Consider the following 1,147-nt stretch of genomic DNA (forward strand, 5'->3'; position numbering starts at 1 on the left):
CACGGCTCTCCATGGCAGCCACATGTTCCTGCTTCCCCTCCGACACAGGCAGTGTCTTTGCCCGGCCCCAGCAAATGCACAACCCCCTGGGAGCTGGGGCAGGATCAGGAGTCGAAATCCTGCATGGCCTCAACAGACACGCAAAATCACTGTCACTTCCAACACACAACAAGCAGCCCAGCACTAACAAAAAACAACACACACACGTGAGAAATTTCTGAGACGTTGAAATAAAAACCCAGGCCAGCAACTCTTAAAAACCGGAACTCTCCATACCAAAGATATTCATTTTTTCTTTCATTAACTGCCTTGGTTTAGCTATTTCCAGACAGGAATAGATAAATTCTTTATTAAACACAATAGAAAGGGGTAAAAATAAAGGCAAAAGCTATTTACAGAAACCAATGGTGAGAGTACCGAAATGCCTCTAGACTTCTCACTTCTTCTTGGGTGATTTCCGGGCACTGGACTTGGCTTTGGGCTTGGAATGCTTTGCCTTCTTGGGTTTGCGCTTCAGTGACTTGGCCTTAACAGTCTTTGGCTTGGCTTTCTTCGGGCTGGACCTCGACTTCTTCATGGCTTTCCTGGCAAAAGCTTTGGGCTTCTTTACCGGCGACCTGGCTTTCCTGGGCTTAGCTGCTTTCCGGGGTGATGTGGATTTCCTTGTTGCCGTCTTCCTCTTCCTGGTCGGAGACTTCTTTTCCTTGTCGGCCTTGGCCAGGCGGAAAGAGCCAGAGGCGCCGACCCCTTTGGTCTGCTTGAGGACACCGGCAGCGAGCAGGCGCCGGATGGAGAGCCTGATCTGGACGTCGGCGTTCGGGCCCACCTCGTAGTGGCTCTTCACATACTTCTGGATGGACTGGCAAGAGGAGCCACCGCGCCTCTTCTCGGCCCGGATAGCTGCTGCGATCATGTTAGAGTAGGTGGGGTGGGCTGCCGGCCGCCGTGCTGCCCTGGCCCGTTTGGGTTTGGTGGCCGAAGCCGGTGCTGGGATCGGGCTCTCCGTCATGGTCAGCACCACGACACTCCGCTATCCCCTCACGGTGTGAAGCCTGGACCTGCACGGCCCGGGACCCCCGCCCCTGGGCGGGAAGAGGCTGGGAAAGGAGCGGTGGAGGTAAGGACCGCGGCGGAGCCGGTGTCGTCG

The 1,147-nt window shown here is 55.4% G+C and overlaps 1 protein-coding gene across 1 annotated transcript; it reads right to left on the reverse strand.

Annotated features, from left to right (window-relative positions):
* Positions 1-436: 436 nt before the first annotated feature.
* LOC104547523 (histone H5) lies at positions 437-1,009 on the reverse strand. Its single transcript, XM_010193250.1, has one exon. It carries the CDS (start codon positions 1,007-1,009, stop codon positions 437-439), a length of 573 nt encoding a protein of 190 aa, XP_010191552.1.
* Between the last annotated feature and the right edge of the window lie 138 nt (positions 1,010-1,147).

Source organism: Mesitornis unicolor, unplaced genomic scaffold (assembly GCF_000695765.1).
Source record: "Mesitornis unicolor isolate BGI_N332 unplaced genomic scaffold, ASM69576v1 C13406523, whole genome shotgun sequence".
Lineage (NCBI taxonomy): Eukaryota > Metazoa > Chordata > Aves > Mesitornithiformes > Mesitornithidae > Mesitornis > Mesitornis unicolor.

What these genes read in the sequence shown, in the direction of transcription:
- LOC104547523 (XM_010193250.1), bottom strand. Translation starts at nt 1,009, where the DNA reads ATGACGGAGAGCCCGATCCCAGCACCGGCTTCGGCCACCAAACCCAAA.